This window comes from Lampris incognitus, chromosome 18, assembly GCF_029633865.1.
Source record: "Lampris incognitus isolate fLamInc1 chromosome 18, fLamInc1.hap2, whole genome shotgun sequence".
In the NCBI taxonomy this organism is placed as follows: domain Eukaryota; kingdom Metazoa; phylum Chordata; class Actinopteri; order Lampriformes; family Lampridae; genus Lampris; species Lampris incognitus.
The window spans coordinates 35,093,336-35,119,828 of NC_079228.1; the positions used below are offsets into that span (position 1 = coordinate 35,093,336).

Sequence of the window (26,493 nt, forward strand, 5' to 3'; positions counted from 1 at the left end):
TTAATGAAAAATATATGGCATATATTTGCTCACCCCTGTGGTGGTTGAGACAGTAGATTTATGGATGTTAATGTCAAGAAATTTTACTTTTACATTGTTTTTGTATAAACTTTTTACCTTACAAAATCCACATGCAAACTTTGTAGCTCCTTTATAATAAAGCATGCCATTAAAATGGTTTATAAATATATCGTGTGTATATAGTTAATATGAAATACATGTGTGTTTTGGCTTACCCTTGTAGTGGTTGGGACTGTGGATTATGGTGTGGTTCTCTTCCTTGTCCCACCTGGGGTCTCGCTCTTCCCCTGGGAGAGGAGTGCACACCTCTGTCACCCGGCAGGTGTACTTGCAACGCCTGCGTGGGTCCACTGTGCTCCAGTACAACCGGGAGCACCTTGAAAATAAAGAGAGAGAGAGAGGAGAGCAAGAGAAATGGAAGGAACCAAAAAGATGAGACGTGAGATAAGACAGAGTCATATCATTAAAAGGAAAAAAATGAACCCACATAGACCTACGTTATTGATGGTCAGAGTGGGTTGCTGTAGCAGTAAGTTACTGCTGTCTTTACTTTCATAAGCGGTGGGGGTGATGCAAAGGTTGATAGCACTGAAATGCCATGACAACAAGTGAAATCTGAAAAGATATTTTAACCAACAGTTCCAAACATGCATGTATTGAACGAAATGTTTTGTGAGGACCCCTCATTGACTACATTCATTCCCTTGCCCCCAACCCTAACCATCAGAACTACAGGACTAAATTTAACCCTTACCCAGACCTTAACCTACTCCTAACCTTAATACAAGTCCTATCACTAAACATAGACCCTTGAAGAAGTGAGGGCTGGCCAAAATGTACTCAAAAACCAAGTTTTTCCCCACATTAAAGGTGTACCTAGAGTGTTGGACCTAAGAAGTATAGCAATACATGCACGTGCACACACTCATAAGCACACACTCACATACACTTGGGAAAATACAGAACAACGAGTAACTTCCTGGTTTATTGTAGGAGTTGACATAAAAAACAATGAAGAACACAATAAAGCTCATTAGCATAATGTATTAGATGTCTTGGGAGACTGAACCCAAGTAATGTACACTATAGTACAATGTACAGTAATGGGACGCTGATTACTTACTGATAGCCAACAGGATAAAGCATCCTTCCATTGGATGACAGCTCTGATAGCACACCAAGTTTCTGAATCTGCAGAGAACCTGAGGAAAAAGGAGAGGCATGTTGGAGTTCACAGTAATTAAAGGGATTAATAGAGGACATATATATTCTTTTTATAAAGAAGTCAAACAGTTCATATTCAAACTGAATACACACACACTTTACCTATGGTCATGTTTATAGTTTCTGGATCAAGGCCTGTGAGGAACTTCCTCCTCAAGGTGATGCCCTCAAAGTCCACGTAGACCCTGCGAGGAACTTCAAACCCCTTCTCAGACACCATCTGGCCATGGAGACAAAGAGGAGAATAAATCAGAGTAACATGCTACACAGTACAACACATGTGAGCTAGGTAAGGAGTTAGCTGCTGGTGTTGAAAGTAAGTGCCCTATTCACTGCAGATGCACGGCATTGATGCGAATACAAATTTTATCCTGTGTGTACATATTTTCTTTCCTCTGAAAGAGAGGATCACCAAACTGGCAAGGAAAAATTCTAGGGTGGGCAGTGTCTGTTGCAGTGGCTCTGAGCAAGTTACATAGCCCCCAACAGCTCCAATTTGACTTCAGGGTGTGAATTAATGCACTCATGCGAATGTAAAGCAGTGCGGTATGTGTAAACAAACATATTGCTATGTAAAATAAACTATGACTTGTGCATACCTTATCACTGACGAGGTCCCTGTGCTTGTAGCAGAACACCTTCCTGTCAAGCTGGAACACACAATTCTGGGCACGTGCACACATGAAGTGAAAGTTACTCTGGCAGGTGGAGAGACAGCACCCCACAGTGGCCCCTGACTGTCCGCAATGATCACATCGCTGGGGAGAGGGAACAGGAGCAGTGAGTCAATTAAGCCAATCAATTAAGTTTTTCAATCAGATCAATCAACTGCATGCTGTATTAACACTAGAATGACCAAAGACGGTCATATGACCATTTTGGATTTTCAAAGTTTAATAACTTTGTGAGGAAAAAAAATACACACCCTGCTGCTCCCTGAATTATATATATTTGCATTAAAATGACTTTTAGACCAATTGCAAAAAAAAAAAAAAGTTATAAGATCTACCTAAATCAACCATGACCGGTCAAAATGACCGCACGTGATCATGCCTATCATGTCACTATTTATAACGTGTGTTGGTTGCGTCATTTCCTTCACGAAGTTAATGCTCTGTCCTAGAAACACACTAGCGTTCTTCAGTGCAGAGTAATCACAATCAGAATACTTTATTCATCCCCGAGGGGAAATTGGGTAATAGTTTAAACTTGACTTTTGATTATTGCCAACATGTCTGGTTTCAGACGCACTATGACTACCACCACGGTGTTGCAGCATTTACAGGCGTTGGACAGCAGCCATTTTAAATTGCTTGAAAAATAGTATTCAAGTTGTCAAAACGTTAATTTTGGTGTCAGTCGTTCTTAACAGACATACTGACATATGTAATGTATTAATATCATATTTTGGTATTTATCGTGACAGAATATAGAGTTTAAAAACCGTGGGTGGTCATGTTGACGACCCATGGTCATTCTAGTAGTTTTTAAGTTCCGGTTGTTGTTTGAGACTGTTTCAATGGTTATTTTCAGTTCTTGTTTTACATTTCACATTTTATAGGCCTTGTTACATTTGTTAGATTATGAATATGTGTTTTCCGTTTTGTTTTTCAGGTAATATTTTCCCTTTTCAATTTTCCTATTCAAGTTCGACCATGTCTCTCTGAAGTTTAAATAGTTTAAAATAGTATTATAGTTGGTAAAATTTTAATTTTGGTGTCAGTCATTTATTAACAGACATGCTAACAGATGCAGTGCATTAATATCTCAATTGGGTATTTATCTTGACAGATTATAGCGCTTAAAAACCGGCCATCATTTTGACTGCCCATGGTCGTTTTAGATAGGAGTGAAATTCTGGTGGTTCTCGTGTTAATACAGCCATTTTAACCCTGGCTCACCAAAAAAAGCTTTGTGAAATATTTAATCTACCATGTTAAAACAACAGGAAAAATAAACAGCAAGGTGGACAGGGAATTAGCGTCCCTTTCATCTAAACCTGACCCCCTGACATTCCCAGTACATATCTATGGCACTTCCTCACCAGGTGACGCCCCCTTGAGACAGCGCTGTGCACTTGCAAAAGAGCACTGTTATCCTCGTAAACCTCTGCAGACCACAGGCAACAGTTAATATGGGCCCATTCATTCTGTCCCAAGTACAAAAGCCGGCCTTCCTCCTGTGGGGATAAAATTCCGGAGACAATTCCTGTTGAGAGGCATTCTCTGTCTTATATCATAAACTGAGCCCTATCTAAGCAGGGGAGATGCTCACGTTCCAAATATAAGAACGTAACTGAATAAATGACATGTTCTGAAAACCGGAGGGAACTCGGTGGTATGACTCACGTTGGGATCCGAGTCGCCCTGGAGTTGGCATAATGCACACTGCCTCTGATCTTTGGATTCCAAATCATTCCTAACACCTGTGGATGGATAAAATCATAAAATTCTAATCCCAAGATGGTAGACAACACAAAATGTAGTATTCTACTTTTGTTTTAAATTAGATTTGCTCAGATCAAAAAGGACCAAGGATGTGTGACGAGAACTACAAAATAGGGGGGAAAAGACCCCCCCCTCAAAAAAATTAAACAACCTAGAAATCTATTCTTCAATTAGAAGTGATAAATTTCATATTCCCAATTAGAAAAAGCAATGCACAGCAGTGGTCTATAATATAATCCTGTGCCATGGAGGTTTCAAAAATACACAGATTTTCACTTAAACCAAAAGCTTCAACTGACAATTTTCAGGGGGAGGAACGAGTAAGTCCCATGATTTCGTTATTTGACTGCAATGAAAACCTGCAAAACCACTGCTTGCAGAAAAGCCAAGCACAGTTTCCATACCTGGTGAACTGAGAGGGAGGGTGGGCACTGCACCAGGCTGGTTCGCGTTGACTGAGGGCAGTGGAGTGTTGGGGTTCCCCTCTTGTGGGCCCTCTGACTTCTGGTATGTTCTCTCCAGCCACTGTGCATAGCTGTGCTCCATAGATGGGGGAAGAACTGCCTCAGGGAGCATCCCACTGAGAAAGGGAGAGGGGGAGAGCGAGAGAATATAATGGGAGACTATTGTCTACCAACAAGTTTGGCACTTTCAGTGCAGCTCTTTTTATTCAAAACAGAATAAAGGACGGAAGGTACACTGGACCATACTTTCTCTTACAGCTGTCGTCGTGGCGTCTCCCAGTTTCAGCCACTCCAGCCCTGATTTCCATGTCTCATGTCTTGTCCTGCTCTGACAACACCATCCCAGTCCTGAGTCCTGTCCAGTTTTCCCATTACCCATTTGCCCCAAAGCTGTTGTTGATTATTCAGTTAAGTTTCTGTGTATTTAAGTTTGGCTTTAGTTTGTTTGTTGTCAGAGCGTTAAACGTCTGTACCATGTCTCTACCATGTTATCATGTTATCGTCATGTGTGCACCGTCTGCATTTGGGTCCTCAATTCCTGCTCCTGCCCTGACAGCTGTAAATATATTATAGGCTGCTTGAATTCATGGGGTTACAAATTAAGAATGTAGGGGGTATATATAGTCCATCAATGCTCTGTATTTGAGGTCAAGTCCATTTTATTTGTATAGCCCATTATCACAAATTTGCCTCAGTCGTCTTGTTGTCTTGTGTGTACTAGTATGTTGTCATACTGTCAGACCTTCTCAGCACCAACACATAAACAAACAATAACTTCCCGTGCATTCAGTGTACTTGGCAGGTAAACCCAGAGTGAACAAGCGTTCGATTCCTGCCATGGTCATTTTGTTAAACTACGCCTGCATAATTGACGAAGGTTGAAATTTACCGTGGGAATTCGTCGGAAACAGGGTTCCATATTTTCAGATTGTGTCCATCAAACCAGCTGAAAACCCGCTTCATCAACTGTGAGAAACATGAAATTCAAGTCAGATTAAATACACTCGGCAGCAGTAGGTCATCCAACAAATATAAAGTACAGAACAGGACAACCTTTTTCTCTCCCTGCATTTTCAATTCATGGCATTTTCATTCTATTTGTTTCCTGCAACATTTATTATGTCCTTTTCAGGACAAACTGGAAATTGTAAAATTTAAATTGAAAACTGGAAAAACCCTGTAGTCACACACACGTAAAAAAAAAATATCAGCATACCTTGAGGTAGTGCTCCTTGGCCTGATTAGTAGGTCTATGATCCTCAGGGAGGGGCTCCTCCTTCTTCAGCCACTTCCTCATCATTGAGACAACATCCTCATGGAACACTTTCTGAGAAATTAATACCATATGGACATCATGAGATTTGATCAAATAAGTACAGATTGTGAAAAGTCCTTCAGCACGTTTGTGTTGATGATTGTGATGTTATACAAGTATGAGACAGGGACTATGTGTGTGAAAATTTGCTGCTGCCGTTATCTAGGTTCAATTTTCACAATGTGTAGGGCGTCTGGGTAGCGCAGCAGTCTATTCTGTTGCCTACCAACACGGGGATCGCCATTTCGAATCCCCGTGTTACCTACGGCTTGGTCAGGCGCCCCCTACAGACACAATTGGCCGTGTCTGCAGGTGAGAAGCCGGATGTGGGTATGTGTCCTGGTCGCTGCACTAGTGCCTCCTCTGGTCAGTCGGGGCGCCTGTTTGGGGGGCGGGGGAACTGGGGGGAATAGTGTGATCCTCCCACGCACTACGTCTCCCTAGCGAAACTCCTCACTGTCAGCAGAAAAGAAGCAGCTGGTGACTCCACATGTTTCGGAGGAGACGTGGTAGTCTGCAGCCCTCCCCGGATTGGCAGTGGGGTTGCAGCAGCGACCGGGACAGCTCGGAAGAGTGGGGTAATTGGCCAAGTACAAACAATTTTCACAATAACAGAACGTTTGCTGCCCAATTTTATTGTTAAGATATTGGAAAAACACAAAAAGAACCAACACAATTTGTGTAAAATGACTTCCCCAAAGGGCTGTAAATAGTAACAAAATGTGATGGCAGCTATTTAAAGGGCAGTTTCTCATTCTTGATTTGTATTTGCTTCCTGACGTCTACACTGTAGTGCCAGGCAGCCGAGGGTGGGGGACAAACAAAAGTAAACATTAAGTACGAACAATAAGTAAATAAATGGGAAATAAAAATATCACCTTTCGTCCCACTAATATTCATATTTCCCTTATTTCTGATTTTCCCTTTTTCTCCCAATTTAGTGGCCAATCGCTCCCTATTCTAATTCAAACATCGACCCTCGTACTGTATACGTATACTGTATCTCTCAGGCCGGCAGTCTCGAAGGAGACGCCTCGCCACTTTCGTGACAAGGTGAATCCAGGCCGAACCACTGCTTTTTCCGACACACACAGAGACGCATTCATGTGACGAACACAAGCCGACTCCGCCCCCCTCCCGAAGACAGCCTTGCCAATTACTGCTGCTTCATCGGATCCGGCCATAGTCGGATCTGGCGAGACCAGGACGCAAACTCCGGTCCCCAGTGGGCAACTGCATCGACACGAAGCCGATGCTTAGACCGCTACACCACCGCAGACCCTCTAATGTTCATATTTCAAAACACTTTTATGGAGCATTCCCCAAACACCCGAGAGGGCCCCCCAAGGGGACTATGGGTTTCATATTACAATACCAAAGCACGAGCAGTGCAGTAGATTCCTAACAAGCATCATGAACGCCAGTAGGATTATGTGTCCTATCACTGCAAACAGTGACTACTACAGGCGGTGAGGCCCCTCTAGTATAGCTGCACAGGGATGTGGGAGAAAACGTGTGGGCCTTTGCCCGGAGAAAGTAAAGTCTAATATGTTTGCTGAAGAAAGGAAAAAAAAAGAAAAATTAGACATGATTCCGCATCTGTCACAGAATCCCCGTGGTGGCCTATACCCTCCTCGACCACCACAAAGGTTGTGCAAAGGTGGGACCTCAGAAGAAAAGGGAATTCTATGTATGAAAGGGGGAGGAAAAAAAAAAAAAGGCAACCAATTGTGAGACTTATTACATGAGCACAGTTAGAAAGTATTTGACCAAGAATGCATAGCCAGTACTGCCCAGGGAAACAGAGAAACCTGTGAGTGTTTTCATCATGGGGGAACAGTGGATAATGGTATACTCACTACTTTAGTATATTGACCCCCTTCAAGCTTCTTCCCCAAGGAATGAAGATCGCATACTGGTTGTTGGTGGTCCCTGGCAAATTCTGTGCTACTGACTTCCTGACACTGCAAGACAAAGACATGCAAGTTAGGGTTAATACTCCTGCCTGTGCCCCTGAGCAAGGCAATGGAAAGAAGAACTGGAGTTGGTCCCCGGGCGCTGCAGCTGTCCACTGCTCCTATACAATAGGATGGGTTAAATGCAGAAGAAAAATATTTACACTTCTTTCATTAACTAAACAAGAAGCAACGGTCAAAGTAAATAGTCATATCCCATTATCAAACGCAGCAGTCTTGTGTCCATGAGCAGCTCAAACTCTGCCAAGACCTGGGTGGAGGTCATCCACAGAAATGTTGACTAGACTGACTTCCAAGGACTGTAGCTGTCTAAAAACTTTCGGTCATCTCTGAATTGTTAAATGTGGCAAAGCCCCAATCCACCTCCTCCTACTAGACACAAAACGAAATAAAGACTAAGAATTTACTAGGAAAAAACGGGATATTGACAATAAAAAACAGTGGCGCTAAACCCTCTACAGTCAAGTTTTAACAACTTTTAATCTCTTATCAGATCTCTCTCTCTCTATGTATGTATGTATGTATGTATGTATGTATGTATGTATGTATGTATGTATGTATGTATGTATGTATGTATGTATGTATCGGAAGCATTCTGGTTTCTGTTTTAGTCCGAATAGTATTGACAAATCAGGTTTGAATAGGCAGCAATTTCTACAAGAACATGCTTTGGTTGCATGTTGGGAACAGTCCGTGTGGGGAGCGAAAGAGGCGGAATGCATTGGCCGACATGTCATTTGGACCTAAAACACCTACAAAAATTATTGATGTTTGTGCATTGTGTGAAGAAACATTCGACTCGTGTCGACTACTTGTGAAACAATCCGGTCGTAGATGTCTTCTCTCAACTCAAACTCCATTCTCACGTCTCAAGTTGCTAATCCGACTGTAAACAATGAGGTACACACGGAAGAGGAAGTCTTCATAGGAAATGGAAGTGAGCAGCTAGCAGCTACACCGGAAGCCCTGAAATATTGGTCATTGTCCACAGAGCTAAATCATCTGACCACAATTTAGCCTCTGGGTTCTGAGATGGAACAACTTTTAACAATGATCATCTGTCCTTGAGTACATGATTTGCCAACATTTCAGAGATCTATCCATCCATCCAATATCCAACCTGCTTATCTGATTTCGGGTCATAGGGATGCTGGAGCCTATCCCAGCAGTCACTGGGCGGCACGCAGGGAGACAACCTCGACAGGCCGCCAGTCCATCACAGGGCCCGCCCCCACACACCCAAACACACACACACACACACCTAGGGACAATTTAGTATGGCCGATTCACCTGACCTTCATGTCTTTGGCCTGTGGGAGGAAACCGCAGCACCCAGAAGAAACCCACGCAGACACAGGGAAAACATGCAAACTCCACACAGAGGACGACCTGGGATGACCCCCAAGGTTGGACAACCCCAGGGTTCGAACCCAGGACCTTCTTGCTGTGAGGCAACCGCGCTAACCACTGCACTACCATGCCTATAGTATTTAAAATAAATAAATAAATAAAATCAGGACCCGGTAACTCTTACCTCCTGACAAATGAGGAGATGCTGAGTGGCGAAGGAGGAGACGAGGTCCGCTATCACCTCTTCCAGCCCAGCCTGCAGCCTCCCCTGCAGTTCCTCCTTCCAGTGGCAGGGTTTTGCCAGATTCAAAGTGCAGTGTGAACAGGTGAATACCACACCTTCTGGTTGGCTACAGAACATCTGAAACAGCTCCTCTGAAATAACAGACCATAATTTATAAATCCATTTATTCTAGAGAGGGATGTCTGCCATTTAAAAATTGCAGTCAGTAAGTGAACTGATATTTTACATCACTGAATTGGACTTTTAATTTAGATGAAAAACTCGAGTTAAATGTCTGAACAGTTTTTTTGCACTTGATGTGTTACTTACCCGAAAATCCTTCACATTTGGAATGAACCCAGTGGCCACACTTGGAACACTGAACCATCTGCTTGTCATGTTCATTGTCCTCAAAGCATTTGTGGCAGACTGGGCAGAAATTACCTGCAATAAATACAGGTCAAATATCAGTCACGTTATCTATCCTTAGTGTGGTCCATAATCCACAAGGCCCACATCTCTCTCTCTCTCTCTCTCTCTATACACAAAGCAAGAGTGTATGTTTGTATGTTTGCTTAAAACTCCAGAAATACTCATTGTAGAACAAAAAGAAAGGTATCTTTAGAATCAGCACTTTCCAAGGATTGCACAGTTTCAAAAATATTTCAAAAACCAGTAAAAAAAATTGATTTGCGAAATTTAGTTTATTTTGTGGTGATCTGCGGTGGCAGATTTGCAGCGATTAATACACACATTGGCAAAGAAGCTTGATGAATGGATTGAAAATTATGACCTTTGATCATTTTCGTTAATAAGATTCGTTTATTCGACATTCGTTTATCACATGTATCATATCATAAATTATCCTATTTTCATCATCAATTATATCGTAAAGATCAGATCGTGTTGGCTGTTTTGGTGAGAACATTTTCCCCCAGGCAACACCAGGTACCTCTGCTAGTACATATATGTACATATTTTTCATGCAAATAGTCCAACCTTTGTTGTGGAGGGAAGTACAGTCTGGACAGAGGTCCTGCACATGATTCCAGGCCAGGTCCCAGGACTTTCCAGGTGTCACACCGCAGCTTTTACACCGAATACATGTCATGCACACCTATACATAAACAGAAGTGTCACAAAACCTCAACCACGAATCCTACACTTTTTTTCTCAAGCTTCTGGCAAGTAGTTCTTCTCTGACCAGTTATTGTCTGCACCTTTGTAGAAATAATATTTTTGATAAATGACTGATTAAAAGAACCAAGATTTATTTTTGATGACCATTTCTTGGGTAAATCCATAATCAAGAAAGCTTTTTCAGTCACCAACTCTTCAAAGATTGACCAACAGCCAAGTTCAACACCGAAAACTTGACCAGCTGGGACAAATGAATCAGGAACTAGTAATATAATTTCTTTCTCATAGCTATATAAGCCTTGCATGGAGATCTTCACATAATAATAATAATAATAATAATAATAATAAAAAAGACCAATCTGAACCCTTACCCATGGTATGCTACAGTTCATAGGTTTGGGGTAGGTTGGTCCCAAGCATGACGGGTGGTAGGAGTTTTGGCATCTCTGGCACTGTAGTACAGGCTAGAGGAAAAGAGACAATCGCATTAGAAAACCTACTCAATACCCCACATATCGAAATCTTGCACAAAGTCAGCAAATATTGAAAAGTTGAATTCACGCCTTTTTAAGGCTTTGCAAGTTAAAATTAAGAGACAACATTGTAACAAAAAACAAAGGTGGAAAATGGTAGTCTAAAGGTTATATCTCAGTAACCCTTCCTTTTACAGTCCCCTAAATACAAAGTATTTACTCGGTAAATATATGGTAATTACTAAGTATTTATCTGGTAAATATATGGTTTTTATAGTATATTACTGACTAATTACCACTGTACCTGTGCCTACTTTCCTAGGAAGTATACAATTATATCTTAAGTTATTACCAACCTAAACCAGTTTCAACTACATAGTACTTAGTTGAGTTGATGGGTAATAGTGGGGGGTTTTCTTAGTATTTCAGCTGTAGTTTCTTTGTATTTACCGAATAATTTACCGTGGTAATTACCTAATAACATACTATAGTAACCATATATTTACTAGGTAAATACTTTGCAGTAATTAGGGGACTGTAAAAGGAAAGGTTACTGACATCTCTAAGTGCCATGCTAAACCAAACAGAAAATTTGAACATGTAGTTTCCTGTATTTTCACTGAGATAAATCATTAAAGGTGCCATATACAATATTCAGCATAAGCATCTCAGAACAAACCAAAACAAATCTCCCCCTTCCTTTGCGTTCCTCCCCCCTCCCCTCACGTTCTTGGCTATTATTTCGTTTATTTCGGCTGGAATATTGATTTTTACAGTTTAAGTATTTTACTAACATTAGTAACACATTCAACTTGGTAAAGAGCTATTTCTTTGATCTACCGAGTGATCTAAGCCCATGTAATGTAATTATTAGCTTGCTAGCTAGCCTGCTAGCGCTAGCTACTGCACATGCATAATTAACATGCATGCATGGACCGGCTTCCAAAACAAGGAACAGAGAAGCTCAGATTACAACACACACAGAGGGAGTGAGACTTCACTCTCTGCTCAAGACGCCATTACTCCACTTTACATAGCGAAGAGCTGTTTGCTGCTATAATAATATTCGAAATCTCGTATATAGCACCTTTAAATTAACAGATCCAAATAACATACTACAGATGCGATGAGGAGCCCACTGGACATTATACCTTGGTGCTCTTGCTTTTGCGGCCACATACGTAGCAGAACTTGCAACGCTTGCAGCACCAGTTCTCCTTGTTTGCCTCCTGGGGGCGCTCCTCTGCTGACAGGCAGAAACTGTGGAAGGGCTCACAGCAGATCTGGCAGTATATCATCTGATGAGGGGAAATATGGTGGAAAGGGTCAATTAAATCAAAAATAGCTATGATAAGGGCGTCCGGGTAGCGTAGCAGTCTATTCCGTTGCCTACCAACACGGGGATCGCCGGTTCGAATCCCCATGTTACCGCCGGCTTGGTCGGGCATCCCTACGGACACAATTGGCTGTGTCTGCGGATGGGAAGCCGGATGTGGGTATGTGTCCTGGTCGCTGCACTAGCATCTCCTCTGGTTGGTCGGGGCGCTTGTTCGGGGGGGGACTTGGGGGAATAAAAAGTGTGATCCTCTCACGCGCTATATCCCCCCCGGTGAAACTCCTCACTGTCAGGTGAAAAGAAGCAGCTGACAACTCCACATGTATCGGAGGAGACACGTGGTAGTCTGCAGCCCCCCCCCCCCCGGCTCGGCAGAGGGGTTGGAGCAGCGACCGGGACGGCTGGGGAGAGTGGGGTAATTGGCCAAGTAAAATTGGGCCAAAAAAGAGGGGAAAATCATTAAAAATAAAAAATTACTATGATACAGCCCATTGCAAAATGCAAAAATAAAGTGTCAACAGAAGTAGATGAAGAAAGTATTCGAAGCACAGTTTAACATCTAATCTATGATAATATCTAATATGTGAGCAGTAGGTCAATTATGAAGCTGTGCTCCTACAAATTCAGTTTTTTCCCCCTCCAAATATTTAATTTCTTGAGTAGATTTGAAGTTTCTGAGTGGTACAATATAAGCTAATGGTGGCTTTAGCAACATGACTATCAACTAATCATTGTTTATCAATCCTGTCAACAGTAAAAGTGCATGAATTGAAAAAAAAAAAAAACCTATGAAAAATGGATATTCAGAACAAGCAGCAATGTCTTTCTGTATGATTCAGTCATTCAATTTGCCAAAACTTAAAAATTGATGAGACCAATTTTTATACTTTCCCCTGCTGTTGGAGACCCATGTAAGAGAGCTCTATTACCTCATGAAGTCCTTTACTGGCGCAGAGCAGGCAGACAGACTGAGGTGTGGTGGGGACAGAAGAGAGGACACTGAGACCGCCCATTAACCATACATTCTGGACAGCACAGTCCTCCTGATAGAAAAAGAACACAAAAGAAGAGCCAGGGAAAGTGAGAAGAATCTATTTTCTGGCATTATTAATTTAAATGGTAGCATCCTGAGCTAAAAGGCCAAGTTAGCTTAGATCAGTTATTCTCAAATCCAACAGCGACTGCACACCTTGAGCTCCCAAGTATTTTAGGTTCCCCATTTTGTCAGGTATTCCACTCGTCTCATTGTGGAATTAATTTAAGACCCAGTGCAACAGGCAAACAAACCTAACTACCTGGCAGAATCCAAAACCAGCAGCAGTTCTGTGGGTCCTGGGGCCTAAGTTGCGAACCAGCGGTTTAAATTACACTTTATATAGCAACTGAGTCAGGAGCTCAATAAACGCTGATAGGCCAGTCTGCAACATGTACTGACATTAAACATGGACAACTCCTGGACCTAACCCTTATTCTGTTCTCTTCCAATCTAATAATTTACAGAAATCTGCTGTTGGAGATTGATATGCTAGTGAGGTTCAAAACTTTCATTTTGTCACCATAAGGCGGCAAGCAAAGCCATTCTATTATCAGGGGTTTCAACTCATAAGGTTAAACACCTATTATTTTCCCTTCCTTTTTTCCTTCATGCATTTACACAATTTCCCACGAGAATTAAAAAATAACTTTGCATACTCATCTTAAATGTATGAAATAAGGATCTCAAGCAACATGGTCTGCGTTGGCCACTTGGTGGTGATACAATTAAAACACCACAATGTCCACCTTTGTAAGGCTGTAACTCTCAACATAATTCTGAAATTTTGTACACACATTTTCCTGAGAGTTTTTGACTATTTGCCAATGGGACTACTGAGTCCGCCTACAGATTATTATTTTTTTTGTTGCTAATTTGCAATATTTTTCCTGTAAGGCTTATTTGGTTTTGCACCAATCAACACCAAACTTGGAAGAGGTATAAGGATTTGAGCTACACCTGTACTATTTTCCAGCAAAACTGGATAAACAATATGACCACACATACTTGGTGTGCTTGTTTAACAGAGGATAAGGAGCATCTCAGAGACATTATAAATCCATTGATAGGGAGCGCTACAAAGCCCAAAAAAGAAAAAAAGAAAAAAAAGAAAGACAGACAAAAAACAACCCTTCCATAATAGAACCAAATCTCATGAATTTTGATACACTTGCTTTGTGCACAGATAACTGAATCAAAAGTGTGGTCAAAATTATAGCCTATGACATTTTAGCTCATAACCTGGCTTGAGATTAGACAATTACCTAAAAACTTGCTGGCCACTTATTTGTCTATTTGGAACATTCCTACCAAGTTTTACCCTTATCAGTGAAAGTAAAGCCAAATGGCAACAATAATAAAATCTCTTAAGACTTCCATTATATTTATAACTCTGCTACTGGAAACAGCAATAACGCCATTCAATGTTCTAAATATTCATTATGACAAACCGATCAACTCTATCATATTTCATAATAATAATTAATGGTCCCTCCACTTGTCTTTCTGAACCTGATGTTGAGTTGTCTGAAAAATGTCTCACTCATTTTGTAAATAAGGTGGTGAATATTAGGTCTCAAATCCAGCTAGGCTCTTGCATTAGTTCCATTCCCCATGATAATTCTGCCTCTTTTACCCAGTTTCAACCAATTACAACTTCAGCGTTAGAGAGTTCAGTCTCCAATATGAACTCCTCCTCCTGCATCTTAGACACCATTCCCACTAAGCTGCTCAAGGAGGGATTTTCAACTATCAGCCCCATTATTCGGCAAATTCTTAATAATTTTCTGGCCTCTGGTTCTTTTCCAGTTTTAAGCATACCATTGTTCACCCATTGCTGAAGAAACCTAATTTAGATCCCCTGTCCTTAAGTAACAACAGACCAATTTCCAAATGATCTTTTCTAAGGTTCTGGAGTGAGTAATTTCTTCTCATTTGATTTCTTTCATGAACACTAATACCGTTTTTAATAGTTTTCAGTCTGGTTTTAGAGCACTTCGTAGTACTAATGGCCTACTGCTGACTGCAGACAGAGGTGACTGCTCGATTTTAGTTCTTTTAGACTTAAGCGCTGCCTTTGACAGGCGATCACAACATCCTCTTACATCGCTTAGAGACCTGGGTTGGCATAAAGGGTTCAGCTCTTAGTTTATTACATTCTTACCTCTCCAACAAAAATTTTTCTGTTTTTCTGGGTAAATCTACCTCTTCGGTGGCTCAGTTGAGTTGTGGGGTCTCTCAAGGCTCAGTTCTTGGGCCCCTTCTCTTTTCTATATATACTTAGCACAAAAAGGACATTTGTGTTTGCTAGATTATTTCTTTGTTGTAACAATGATTTTGGCAATAAATCTTATACCGTTGGAAAGCCTGTTTATTTCCCTTTTAAATGGTGCCACATTTGTAAAGAACACGCATTTGTGGGATGAGCAGCAGAGCTGAGTATGTGGGTTGTGCCCATGAAAAATTTGCAAAATCTTCTCTGCCAGTGCCAAACAGCTTATTTTGCTGTTGCTATTGACTCTTGTTTTGAGCTTCTGGTACCCCAGGTGCTGACAATCAGGTGCCTGATATAAGATTTATCGCCAAGAAGCATTGCTACAACAAAGACATAATCTACCAAACACACATTTAATTACTTTTTGTGCTAAGTTTATATGCTGCCCCTTGGCCAGGCCATTCAAAATCACAATGTGCTGGGGGCATCCGCGTGGCATGACACTCTTTTCTGTTGCCTAGCAACATGGGGATCGCTGGTTCGAATCCCCGTGTTACCTCTGGCTTGGTCGGGCGTCCCTACAGACACAATTGGCAGTGTCTGCAGGTGGGAAGCCAGGTGTGGGTATGTGTCCGGGTCGCTGTACTAGCGCCTCCTCTGGTCAGTCAGGGCGTCTGTTCGAAGGAAGGGGGAATAGCGTGATCCTCCCACATGCTACATCGCCCTGGCGAAACTCCTCACTGTCAGGTGAAAAGAAGCAACTGGCAACTCCACATGGATTGGAGGAGACATGTGGTAGTCTGCAGCCCTCCCCAGATTAGCAGAGGGAGTGCAGCAGCGACCGCGACAGCTCAAAAGAGTGGGGTAATCGGCCGGATACAATTGGGGAGAAAGGGGGGGGGGGTCCTCCAAAATTTTTTAAAAATCTTGGAATAACTGTAGATAATTACCTTAAACATTTGTACAATTTTGGGTGTCTGGGTGGCGTGGTGGACTATTCCATTGCCTACCAACACAGGGATTGGCGGTTCGAATCCCCGTGTTACCTCTGGCTTGGTCGGGTGTCCCTACAGATATCCAACAGGACAGACAATCCTATTTTTAAAGCATTTGATTAAAATATGTTGTTAGACTCATGGAAGTCTTGGACTGAAATGAGACTGTCACCAAAAACACCCCTGAGACAAAATGAACTCATATCCATGACTCTAAACAACAAAATTCTGGAGACTTGGCATCATAAAGGGATCTAGCATTTGGAAGACTGCTACGAAAAAGTACTTCTCATGTCCTTTCGATAATTGAAGAGGAAATATAAATTGTCCAAAAAGACATTCTTCTGCTATCTTCAGTTAAGATCTTTTCTTAGAACCAACCTTGGCCCTGGAATGACTTTACCTGTATTTAGTGAAGTGGAGAAATCACTTCATGAGGGAAATGTATACAAATGTATTTCTAAAATGTAACCCTGGCGGCACAGTGGTTAGCACGGTTGCCTCACAGCAAGAAGGTCCTGGGTTCAAGCCCCGGGGTAGTCCAACCTTGGGGGTCATCCCGGGTCGTCGTCTGTGTGGAGTTTGCATGTTCTCCCCGTGTCTGCGTGGGTTTCCTCTGGGGGCTTCGGTTTCCTCCCACAGTCCAAAGACATGTAAGTCAGCTGAATTGGCTGTACTAAATTGTCCCTAGGTATGAATTTGTGTGTGTGTGTGGGTGTGTGTGTGCGCGCGTTGGCCCTGTGATGGCCTGGCGGCCTGTCCAGGGTGTCTCCCCGCCTGGCGCCCAATGACTGCTGGAATATGCTAAAGCATCCCCGCGACCCTGAGAGCAGGATAAGCGGTTCAGCTAATGGATGGATGGATGGAATGTAACTCTTACTGCTAAATGAGGGCCAAAAGCCAGGTCTGCACAAATCTAGAGTGAAGTGGGAATCAGATCTGAACATAGCAATTGATAAACAGCTCTGGTCAGATTTATGTCAAGGCAGTTTGTCAGCTACCATCAATGCCCAGTACAGAATGGTTCACTATAATTTCCTCCATCAACTGTGCCTCAGCCCACAGACACTACATAAATCCAAACCTGAATTGTCAGAAATGTACTTCAGATGTGATATAGAGGGGTCAGCTCCTTTCTGCACTGTACCTGGCTTTCTATAAAGGTGAAGCCCTTTTGGTACGACTTCTGTGACACCTTGACCAAGATCAGAGGAGTTACCTTCTCATTAGATCCTGAGCTTTGCTTACTGGGGAATTTCACAAGTGTCAGTAGATCCACAACTAATTCCCAAATTAAATGTATGTAAATCGCTTTATGCATGGCCAGGAAATGCATAATAGTGACATGGAAAAATCCACACAGACACAGGGAGAACAAGCAAACCCCACACAGTGGACGACCCCCAAGGTTGGACTACCGCGGGACTCGAACCCAGGACTTTCTTGCTGTGAGGCAACCGCGCTAACCACTGCACCACCCTCACAAATGTTTGATTTTTTTTAATTATTATTATTATTATTTATTCATACTTTCACTTTTACTCTTACTTATTTGGTCTTATTCTTATTTTGCCTTTTCTGGTTTTATTTCTTTGTAAAGCACTTTGTAACATTGTTTTATGAAAGTGCTATATAAGTAAAAGTTCTCATTGTTATTATTATTATTGTTGTTATTGTTATCTATGACAAGGTGCACTGAAGCTGTTCTGGTAGCTCATGGTGGCCCAAAACCTTACTAAGACACTTTATGTCGGTTTCTCCTTTAATTTGTCACCTGTCTGTATGTGTGGCTTTGTACCTCATATAGTAATTAGTGCTTGAACCATGGAATCACCACTTGCAGCTATTATTTACAGGCTTACACCCCTATTGTTTTCCAATGGATTTTGTTGTTCTTCATACATTTGCTCAATTTCCTGTGAGATGGTAAATCATAGAGACTTTAAACTGTACACTCATACGTTCATAAAATAGGACCTCATATGGTCTCAACTGACCACATAGGGCACTGTAAAAAGTATATCCTTTTTAAAAGGCCATAAATCCCACACCCTTTGTCTAATGGACACAACATTTTGTACAAGTATTCCTTTCCCATCCCTTCCATTCCACTATGTCCTGTTGTCAATTCCGCCTTGGTGTTTGTATGTTTTGTCTTTGTGTGAGAGTTTTTGTGCTGGCTGCAAACTAAGTTCCCTGCAAGGGACAATAAAGATACTTTGACTTTGACTTTTTGACTTGAAGCATCTCAACATGTATGCCAAAGACCATAGAAGTCAATCATATAGCATTAGTATATCTAATAATTGGTACCAGCTATAGCCATCAAAAACTGTCCAAGTTGTGAGCCAGGGAATTTCAAATTGGGCATGGCTTATCACTTTAATGGCAATAACTCAATGACCACTGAGTTACAAATGAATAAATGACCAACGTTTCAATTGTAGCACAATATCTGCATTCATATTTTGTACCATCCACTAATTCTTTTTTTTTATTTCTGATTTCTCCCAATTTAGTGGCCAATCGATCCCTATTTTAGTTCAAACACCCACCCCCGTAATGCATGTGTTCGCCAACAGCATCCCTGCGGCCGGCAGTATCGAAGGAGACGCATCCCCACTTTCGTGACGAGGCGAATCCAGGCCGAACCACTGCCTTTTCTGACACACACAGAGACGCATTCATGTGACGAACACAAGCCGACTCCGCCCCCCTCCCGAAGACAGCGTTGCCAATTATTGCTGCTTCGTCGAGTCCGGCCACAGTCGGATCTGACGAGACCGGGGCGCGAACCCCGGTCCCCAGTGGGCAACTGCATCGACACAAAGCCGATGCTTAGACCGCTACACCACCGCGGACCATCCACTAATTCTTTAAAGCTGGGCAGACACTATATGATCTCAATAATCTTATATGTTGTGTTAACTCACTACATGTTTAAATCACCCTTTCTATATGGCCAAAGCATACGATGCATATGCTCACACTGCACACGCTACGACATGGGTGCACACATTGAACATTTACATGGAAAACTCCTAACAGTTTTGTCTATTGACAATCGCAATAAAGTTTTATTCAAACAATATGGCCGCATCCTCCAAAGTGTACCAAAGTTTTATTTTATATTTCAATTCATGTTTGTGAAGAAGGCAACGACAATGGCGCAGATTGCAGTCAAGACTGGATTTGACCACCAATGCAAAAACCCTATTTAAGCTAATAGGGTCATTTTGCCAGAGCTCGATCTATCTGATCGCCATACATTCAGCCCACTGTACGCAGGCTCACGTCTGCGCCATGTTCGATTGTTGGCTTATGCAGTCACACTTGCGTAACTTCGCATTGAACTGTGGGAATCAGATCGCAATACTGCTCAAACTGCAAAACAGCCGATCAAAATTTCAGGACATGCCAGAAATCCAGCCGTTCATCCAACAGCCAGATCGTTGATCATTTGGGCATTTAATCGGGCGTTACAACCCCCCTCAGACTGCGTATCAAACGACAGCCGATGAGGCGAGAATTCGGCCCAACCCTAAAATGAGGAGTCGGCAACGGCTAAACCGGGGTTAAAAATTGGGCTTAACTCATACAGCGTCTGCCCAGCTTAAAAGATATTGTCTCTGCTTATGCCCCGATGTCCATTTCCCGATACAAATGCAAAAACATGTTAGACCATTTTTGGCCACTGGATAGGCAGATATTCAGGCTTGGAATTTGAGATAGTTTTGACACACCAATTCAAGCAGAAATTCAAACTCGTTTACATTTCTGTTCAGAATCTTCAACCGGGTTTTCTTTTTAAAGCGAGAGCCCAATTATTCACTGGTTTCATTTTGGAGCCACGCAAATGATTTTGCCCACCCAGATGCAATACTAAGTCATGCATGAACATCTTTCAAGTTGAAAATGTACTGTGTCCTGCAAGCAGTACCCCTCCTCATGGATGTGGTAAAAATTCAAATGCCACTAAACCAAAGTGCAAAACTCACCTTGAAGTCCACACGGATCTTGTGTGTTGTCTGCAACAGGCCCTTTTGGGGAAATCCATTTGTTAACCCCGCCAGGGCGTTCATCGGTGCACAGTCTGCAGGATTCTGGGAATGAAGGAGATAATGTGAGTCAGTTCTGGGGTTGTGTTCCAGCTGTCCATCTTTAGCAGAACTCCTCTCCTCTTCAATAGCGCCATCCACCTGTTTGTCGTCCTCCTTCTTTGGGGAGCACACCTCCTGTACCACTGTGTCTGGGCTGACAGTCTGAGGGAGTGCTTGCAGGGTTGTGTGCACCTTCACGCCTGTCTCAACCTCCTGCTTGTGTGTCACAGCCTCTGAGCTCTGCGCCACAGGCTCAGGTGGTCGGTGAAAGCACATCTGCAGAGATGGCTGTGATAGAGGTCGGGGTACAGCCAGAGCCGTGTATGTTACATGCTGGAAAGCTTGTAGAGATGAATGACTCAGAGAGATAGGTTCGTGCAACTGCAAAGCGGCCTGCACCACAGACTGCGGAAGACGGTGCAAACACAACCGCAGCGACGGTTGTGTTAGAGGCCGGGGTAGTATGAGGCGTGACTGTGGTCTAGAATGTGGTGAATGTTGACTTGACAGCTGTGTTGGAGGCTGGGGTAATTTGGGGGGTGAATGTGGTCTAGAATGTCCTAAATGTGAGCTTGACAGCTGTGTTGGAGGCTGGGGTAATTTGGGGGGTCTAGAATCTGGTGAATGTGGACTCGACAACTGTGTTGGAGGCTGGGGTAATTTGGAGGGTGACTGTGGTCTAGAATCTGGTGAATGTGGACTCGACAACTGTGTTGGAGGCTGGTGTAATATGGGGGGTGACTGTGGTCTAGAATGTAGTAAATTTGGACTTGACAGCTGTGTTAGAGGCAGGGGTAATGTGGGGGGTGATTGTGGTATAGAATGCGGTGAATGCAGAATCGGCAGCGGTGTTGGAGCCTGGGATAATTTTGGGGGCAACTGTGGTCTAGAACATGGTGAATGTGAATCTGACATAGTTGTTTGAGGCTGGGGTGATTTTGGGGGTGACTGTGGTATAGAACGTGGTGAATGTGAATCTGACAGCTGTGTTGGAGGCTGGGGTGATTTTGGAGGTGACTGTGGTCTAGACTGTGATGAATGTGGACTTGAAGGCTGTATTACAACCTGGGGTAGTTTTGGAGGTGACTGTGCTATGAAATACGAAGACTGAGGTGCAGGCTGGGGGAGAAGCCACTGGGGCAACCGCAGGGGCAATGATAGAGCCGATTGCACCACGCAATCAGGCAGACGGTGTAACTGAACATTTAGCTGCTGCTGCAGCGGCATCAACAGGCTCCTGGATGGGCTGGGTTCTTGGAACGATTCTTGGGACTCCTTTCCTTCCATCTCCTCCTGTTCCTGTGGAGGAGGGGACTGCCTAAGCCAAACAGCACGATATGTTCCATGGTTACATGACAGTCACATGCAAAGGCGGCGACCGGCAACAGACAGAGTGAAAGTGAAAGACAGGTGGAATATCAACACTATAGATACACTGGAGAATAACTGGTTACTTTTGGTTAGGTAGAAAAAAGAGGCAATTAGGATTTGGAGATCCCTATCACTGTCCAGTATTTAGTTATAAAGAGTGACAGGGCCGTGTGTGTGTGTGTGTGTGTGTGTGTGTGTGTGTATATACACACACACACACACACACGTATATATATATAACCCTTTACAGGGGCGAAATACTTATCTGCAGATCGTCCACACATTATTACAATCATATGCATTGTAAGTATGCCATTATGTTAGCTGCACTGACTGACATATCTGTTGGCCTCTGCCATCAGTCTGTTGCTAAGAATAGCTTTGTATCACATAAAGGCGTAAAATAACCCACGTAGCATCAACAGTGAGTACATTCTACCCTTTAGGGGTCTTGACTGTTCATGTCAGTACAAACATGGGAGGAGGTAAGAAAATTCAACTAAGTAAATGAAAAGGAGATTAACACTAGCATGGTTGAAGGTCATTTTGATTGTTTTGAAATTCATTTTTGCAACAGAAATGATTGACCTCCCCAACTCTACAGATCCCTGACTTTTCCTAAATATGTGCATTTTTTCATCCACCACTGTTACGAGATCAGATGCAAAGGGTTCTGAGAACTTCTACCTTGTATAGCCATATGGCCATATTAAACAGGGGTCGACCGATGGCCTGGCCGATTAACAGAGCCGATATTTAGCATTTTTACGACTATGAGAATCTTTTTTTTTTTTAGAATTATCAGAATCTTTTTTCAGCATTCTCATCCTCCTCAACCTTGCTGCAGTTTTTGTCACCATCACCCACACCATTCTTCTCTCCCGCCTTGAATCCTCCCTCAACATCACCAGTAGTGCCCTCTCCTGGCTAAAGTCCCCTCTCAAAAACAGACAACAGTTCATCTGTATCAGCAACTGCACCTCCTTCACCCACGGATTAAAGCATAAATAAATATTCTGCCAATTTTTTTCCAGACCAAGTCATATTTTTGTAATTAGATTCTTTTTATTGATTTTGAAAAGGTTGGTACATGACGAGTTAACATATTAAATGAGACATTTCCCTGGTGACGCCACTAATAGAAATAACGTTTTAAAAAAGTGAAGTAAAAGATTTGTACAACAGAAGATACAGCACTAGTCATAATCCAAAAGTAAAGGAAGCCACCCAGGCAAAATGAGATAGGAATCATATTTCAGGATTGTCAAACAATGTAATACAATTCCAAAAATGATGCCAGATTGGTCCCTTGTTATTGTTTCTATCACTCATCCTGATCAGCATGGATTCAGGCCAAGTGATAATCATATCCAGTGCACGTGTTTTTAATCTATCTTACTAGAACACGAAACAAATCAATGTTTTTGTTTTAAGTGAGCCTCTTATCGCTTAACATAAAAAGACAAAACAAAACTAACAGCACCAGCTTCTGGAGGGCTTAGGTGCTGTGATGGTTCGAGGGTGGGGTGGGGGGTTGGCCAGGGTGCACTGTGGATTTTCACATCATTCTGGACCATTATCATTACAATATCTATAAAAACACAACATAGGTTGTTGTTTTTCCACATTACACTCAGACATTAGCAAAAAAAAGGAAAATATGCTCACTGATGAAGTAAGCGTTATGTCCTGAAGTAATCCTTCACATTTTTGTGAGTGATCACACTGTGCGCCATTCAAAATTACAGAATAACACTGGTAAACAAGACTTGGTGAATGTATTTGAAATGCAGTTTCTCAACTTCTTAGTCATTTGACACCGTTACAGCGTTTGGCTGCTTAACAAAGTTTCTGTTTGGTTGGATGTGAGTAGACGGCTCACTTTCCCAGTAGCCACTAGTCAGCTGACAATTACTGCAGTGAGTCGATTCCTCTCTCGCTCTCATAATTATTTTCTCTGACAGTTAACATTTTTCAGACCGTCTTTTTGAGCTCATCATCTGTGAAAGATGTAATTCTTGGCTGTTTGACAGATTTTCTCCCTGGTTCATTTTCTGCAGTAAAGACGTCAGGAAATGCTAAGAACTTGTTTGTACTTGTCATAAATTTATTTCCTCTGTGGCAGCAAAACACTTGACATTAGCCTTCAACCTTGTTAGCTGGTTTGCTAGCAGTCATCATCAGTTTGCAACTTCCAAGCTTCGCTTTTTCTTTTCTTTGGACCTCTCATTTTGGTTTATTGGCATTAACCAAAAGTAGCCGAGTAGAATTACTGTCAAAATATGTTAAGATAGCAGTTTTGTCCACACTTTAGTGGTCAGAGCGCCATCTTGGCTCACTCCTCCAGACACTGATCAGCAATCCATCGAAGCGACGGAGAACTTTAAACCATATTCACCGCTCCTCTGTCCCAAGGCCTCTCCCAGGGTTCCATGCTTGGTCCTCCCCTGTTCATCCTTTACATGCTCCTCCTTAATAACATCATACGTCATCATGGTCTCCACCTCCGCTGTTAAGCCAATGACGTCCAGCTCTACATCTCCACTAAAATCCATCACCACTACAACTTACTCCAGTCTGACCAACTGTCTCACTGAAATCAAATCATAGATGCAAGTAAACTTCCTCAAAAGTTGTGATAAATCTGACATGGTCATCATCGGTCCTAAATCCCTCACCAAATCATAAGTATAGGGCGGCCCGGTGGCGCAGTGGTTAGCGCTGTCGCCTCACAGCAAGAAGGTCCTGGATTCGAAACCTGGGGTTGTCCAACCTTGGGGGTCATCCCAGGTCGTCGTCTGTGTGGAGTTTGCATGTTCTCCCTGTGTCTGCAATGGGTTTTCTCCGGGTGCTCCCGTTTCCCCCACCATCAAAAAGACATGCATATTAGGGTTAATACTCCTGTCTGTGCCTCTGACCAAGGCATGGCGAGATGAACTGGAGTTGCTCCCCGGGTGCCGCACGGCAGTTGCCCACCGCTCCTTGCTACACAACTAGGATGGGTGAAATGCAAAGAAAGAATTGCCCCACGGGGATTAATAAAGTAGTTTAAAAAAAAATTTTTTTTTTAAATCTACTCACAATTTCTGGCTTACGATTGATAACTCCACTCTGCTGTCCTACCCACACATCCGCAACCTCGGAATCATTTTTGACAGCAACCTTTCCTTTGAACACCATCCATCCATCTATCCAAACTGCTTATACCGAATTCGGGTCGCGGGATGCTGGAGCCTATCCCAGCAGTCATTGGGTGGTAGAGCGGGAAGACACCCTGGACAGGCCACCTGTCCATGACAGGGCCGACACAGTCACACCTAGGGACAATTTAGTATGGCCGATTCACCTGACCTACATGTCTTTGGACAATGGGAGGAAATCGGAGCATCCAGAGGAAACCCATGCAGACACGGGGAGAACACGCAAACTCCACACAGATGACAACCTGGGATTACCTCCAAGGCTGGACAACCCCGGGGTTCAAAACCAGGACCTTCTTGCTGTGAGACAACCGTGCTAACCACTGTGCCACCGTGCAGCCAAATGTACTTTGCCTTTGAACACATCGATCAAATCACCAGAACTGCCTTTTCCACCTAAAAAACATAGCTCGTTGCCACCATCACTCTCCGTCTCTGCTGCTGAAACCTTGATCCATGCCTTCATCACATGCAGAACTGACTACTGCAACAGCATTCTCTACGGCTCATTATCTGAAGTTCTGGGAAAACTCCAGTACATCCAGAACTCTTCTGCCCACCTGCTCACCCACTCCTGCTCCAGTGAACACATCACCCCTGTCCCCCAGAACCTCCACTGTCTCCCTATCCCATAACAGATCCAATTCAAAGTCTTCCTCCTCACTCACAAAGCCCTTCATAACCAGGCCCCCTCCTACCTCACTGACCTGCTCCACTACCATGCTCTTTCCTGCAGCTTTCACTCCTCTAATGTCAACCTCCTGTCCCCACCACACAGGACCATGCACCGGACCTGGGGTGACAGAGCCTTCTTCATAGCTGCCTCCTCCTTCTGGAACTCTCCCTAAACACATCAGAGACTGCAACAATCTGTCCATATTCAAATCATTAATCAAAACTCACCTCTTAAGAACTGCTTTTAACGTATGATTAATGGGGTGCGTTTTATATTTTTGGTATGTTGCTTTTATGTTTATTTTATCATATATAATGTCTGAGTATTTTGAAAAAAGCTGTGTAAATCAAATGCAGTTATTACTATTATTATCAACAACGCGCATTTGCAGAGCAGAGCCGTGTTTTGAATGTAAGGCAGCAGCTACTGTCGAAGTTGCAATAAACACCACAACCCCCTACGCTAGAGCTGCAAAAACACCACAATCTTATGATCTATTTCTATGATTACAAGCATACCCAGTTTCCCATTTACACCACTGAAAACGCCCAAATAACACCCTTTGTTGCAGCGATATACAGTTAACAATAACGAGATAATAGAGTTAATTTATAGCGATATCTTTGAGTAACGTTGGTGCCAATGTAACATTACTCGCCTGTATGAGTCGGCCCTGGAAAAAAACAAAACAAAAAAAAAACAACAAAAAATATCGGTCGACCCCTAACATTGAACATAAACATAAGACGGTGTTTCATCGGTGTTTGGTCTTTTTTTTCTTCAAGCCGCTTATTCTTCATGTGCGCTGGATGTTACCTCAACTAACAGTTACTACGCATTTGCTCCGTGTCATCCAACACACGAGACGGGTTACGAGGGGATACGTTAAAACGCCTCAACCTAGAACCAATGCAAGGAAAACAAACTTGTGTAT

The 26,493-nt window shown here is 42.8% G+C and overlaps 1 protein-coding gene across 2 annotated transcripts in view; it reads right to left on the reverse strand.

Annotated features, from left to right (window-relative positions):
- LOC130128911 (histone-lysine N-methyltransferase 2B-like) overlaps window positions 1–26,493 on the reverse strand; it is a 61,158-nt gene that overhangs the window by 15,585 nt on the left and 19,080 nt on the right. For both annotated transcript variants that reach the window (XM_056298688.1, XM_056298687.1), the window contains exons 10-26: window positions 20,211–20,315; window positions 12,899–13,012; window positions 11,785–11,931; window positions 10,532–10,624; window positions 10,020–10,137; window positions 9,351–9,464; window positions 8,982–9,172; window positions 7,331–7,435; window positions 5,373–5,483; window positions 5,046–5,122; window positions 4,097–4,272; window positions 3,594–3,670; window positions 3,290–3,424; window positions 1,845–2,003; window positions 1,348–1,465; window positions 1,145–1,223; window positions 237–397 (exon numbers count right to left, since the gene is read on the reverse strand). In XM_056298688.1, coding sequence (XP_056154663.1) covers window positions 237–397; window positions 1,145–1,223; window positions 1,348–1,465; window positions 1,845–2,003; window positions 3,290–3,424; window positions 3,594–3,670; window positions 4,097–4,272; window positions 5,046–5,122; window positions 5,373–5,483; window positions 7,331–7,435; window positions 8,982–9,172; window positions 9,351–9,464; window positions 10,020–10,137; window positions 10,532–10,624; window positions 11,785–11,931; window positions 12,899–13,012; window positions 20,211–20,315 — 2,080 coding nt within the window. The remainder of the gene's footprint in view (window positions 1–236; window positions 398–1,144; window positions 1,224–1,347; window positions 1,466–1,844; window positions 2,004–3,289; window positions 3,425–3,593; window positions 3,671–4,096; window positions 4,273–5,045; window positions 5,123–5,372; window positions 5,484–7,330; window positions 7,436–8,981; window positions 9,173–9,350; window positions 9,465–10,019; window positions 10,138–10,531; window positions 10,625–11,784; window positions 11,932–12,898; window positions 13,013–20,210; window positions 20,316–26,493) is intronic.